General features: G+C 46.2%; 1 protein-coding gene across 1 annotated transcript; it reads right to left on the bottom strand.

The window, feature by feature from the left end:
• Nucleotides 1–21: 21 nt before the first annotated feature.
• Nucleotides 22–1,217, bottom strand: LOC111649361 (trafficking protein particle complex subunit 10). Its single transcript, XM_023399131.2, has 3 exons — nucleotides 1,042–1,217; nucleotides 698–878; nucleotides 22–441 (listed from the first exon to the last, which is right to left on the bottom strand). Exons 2-3 carry the CDS (start codon nucleotides 756–758, stop codon nucleotides 233–235), a joined length of 270 nt encoding a protein of 89 aa, XP_023254899.1. The 5' UTR covers nucleotides 759–878; nucleotides 1,042–1,217; the 3' UTR covers nucleotides 22–232.
• Between the last annotated feature and the right edge of the window lie 14 nt (nucleotides 1,218–1,231).

The raw sequence follows: 1,231 nt of genomic DNA on the forward strand, positions 1-1,231 counted from the left end.
TGTTTAGAAGTTGTTGGGGCGTCTTAGTACAACTCCTCCTCAATAAGTAGCACGGCTACTTCTCACAGCTGGTGCAACACCACCTGCTGCTGTTGGACTGGCAGCTGCCAGAGTATCAGTGTCGTACCTGCTGTTTGCCATTTAAGTTGTTTTCGCTGCTTTTTCTGCTACGTAACATGTGGGATGACAGCAAATTGGAAAGATTCAAGTTTCCCTTCTTTCACTATGGAATTCATTTCTTCTTACCAGGGTCTGGCTGAATGGCCACTGCTGCAGTGTGAGGCAGGTACTTCAGCACTTTGATTTTGGGGAAGGGCAGGTGTCCTGCGAACAGAGGCATCACCTCGATCTGCACCTTGTGGGTGGCGTTGGCCGTCATGGGCATCGATACCATCCCTGAACTCTTCCCACACACCGCCCAGTTACTGCTGCTGTCAGCCACTGTGGACACACACACATACATGCACAATTTGGTAACAGGTAGACAGGTAAACAGGTCATTAGTTGCTGATTATTTGATGTTAATTGACCGATTCATTTTTGACTCATTGGTATTTGTTAAACAAGTATGTTGTTGGCTTATTCTTATTCCGCATTTTTAGAAGAAGAGTTAGTTGAATATTTTACTATAATCATAAGAGGTGCAAAAACTGATTATTTCAGAAATCCCAGATGGTAAGTGATTCTCCAGACATACCTTCATACATGAGTTTGGTGGTTTTGAGACCGTCTGTGTCAGTCTTGCTCTCCTCCGCCATCTCTCCCTCTGCAGGCTCAGTCAGTCGCGTTATACACACCTCCAGTCCACAGAGGAAACCAGAGCGACAGTGTTGTTCACCAGCAGGAGGCAGGATCTCAGCTCTCACGCTGTACAATGTCTGACAGTATCAAACAGAGGTTATTTAAGGTGGGAAAATCTCTGATTGTGGCTGGAATTCTGTACATGTTCGGTTTCCCTGTCCACATGTTGCAAAAAAGATCTACAGATCTGAGCTGCTGACGACACAGTCTGAGCAAAAGTAAATCTTTCAGTGGACTCACAGTGACTCTCTCGAGCTGGAACTGGTAGTGGAAGGGTTTGAAGGCAGAGACGTCTTGGTTGAGTGGAGAGAAGTTGGCAGAGAAAATACACTGGAGACAGGAAGGCAGGTCATCCTTCCACCTCACCTCCCACAAGCAGAACACGCTGTGCTTACTGCACAAAAGCTACACACAAAAACACACACACACA

This window comes from Seriola lalandi, unplaced genomic scaffold (genome assembly GCF_002814215.2).
Source record: "Seriola lalandi dorsalis isolate HSWRI2012SDOR001 ecotype SW California unplaced genomic scaffold, Sedor1 jcf7180001964475, whole genome shotgun sequence".
NCBI lineage: Eukaryota > Metazoa > Chordata > Actinopteri > Carangiformes > Carangidae > Seriola > Seriola lalandi.

Coding starts and splice junctions, on each gene's coding strand:
- LOC111649361 (XM_023399131.2), bottom strand. CDS start 758: ATGGCGGAGGAGAGCAAGACTGACACAGACGGTCTCAAAACCACCAAA. Junction 442..697: donor CACCAAACTCATGTATGAAG/GTATGTCTGGAG, acceptor GTGTGTCCACAG/TGGCTGACAGCAGCAGTAAC.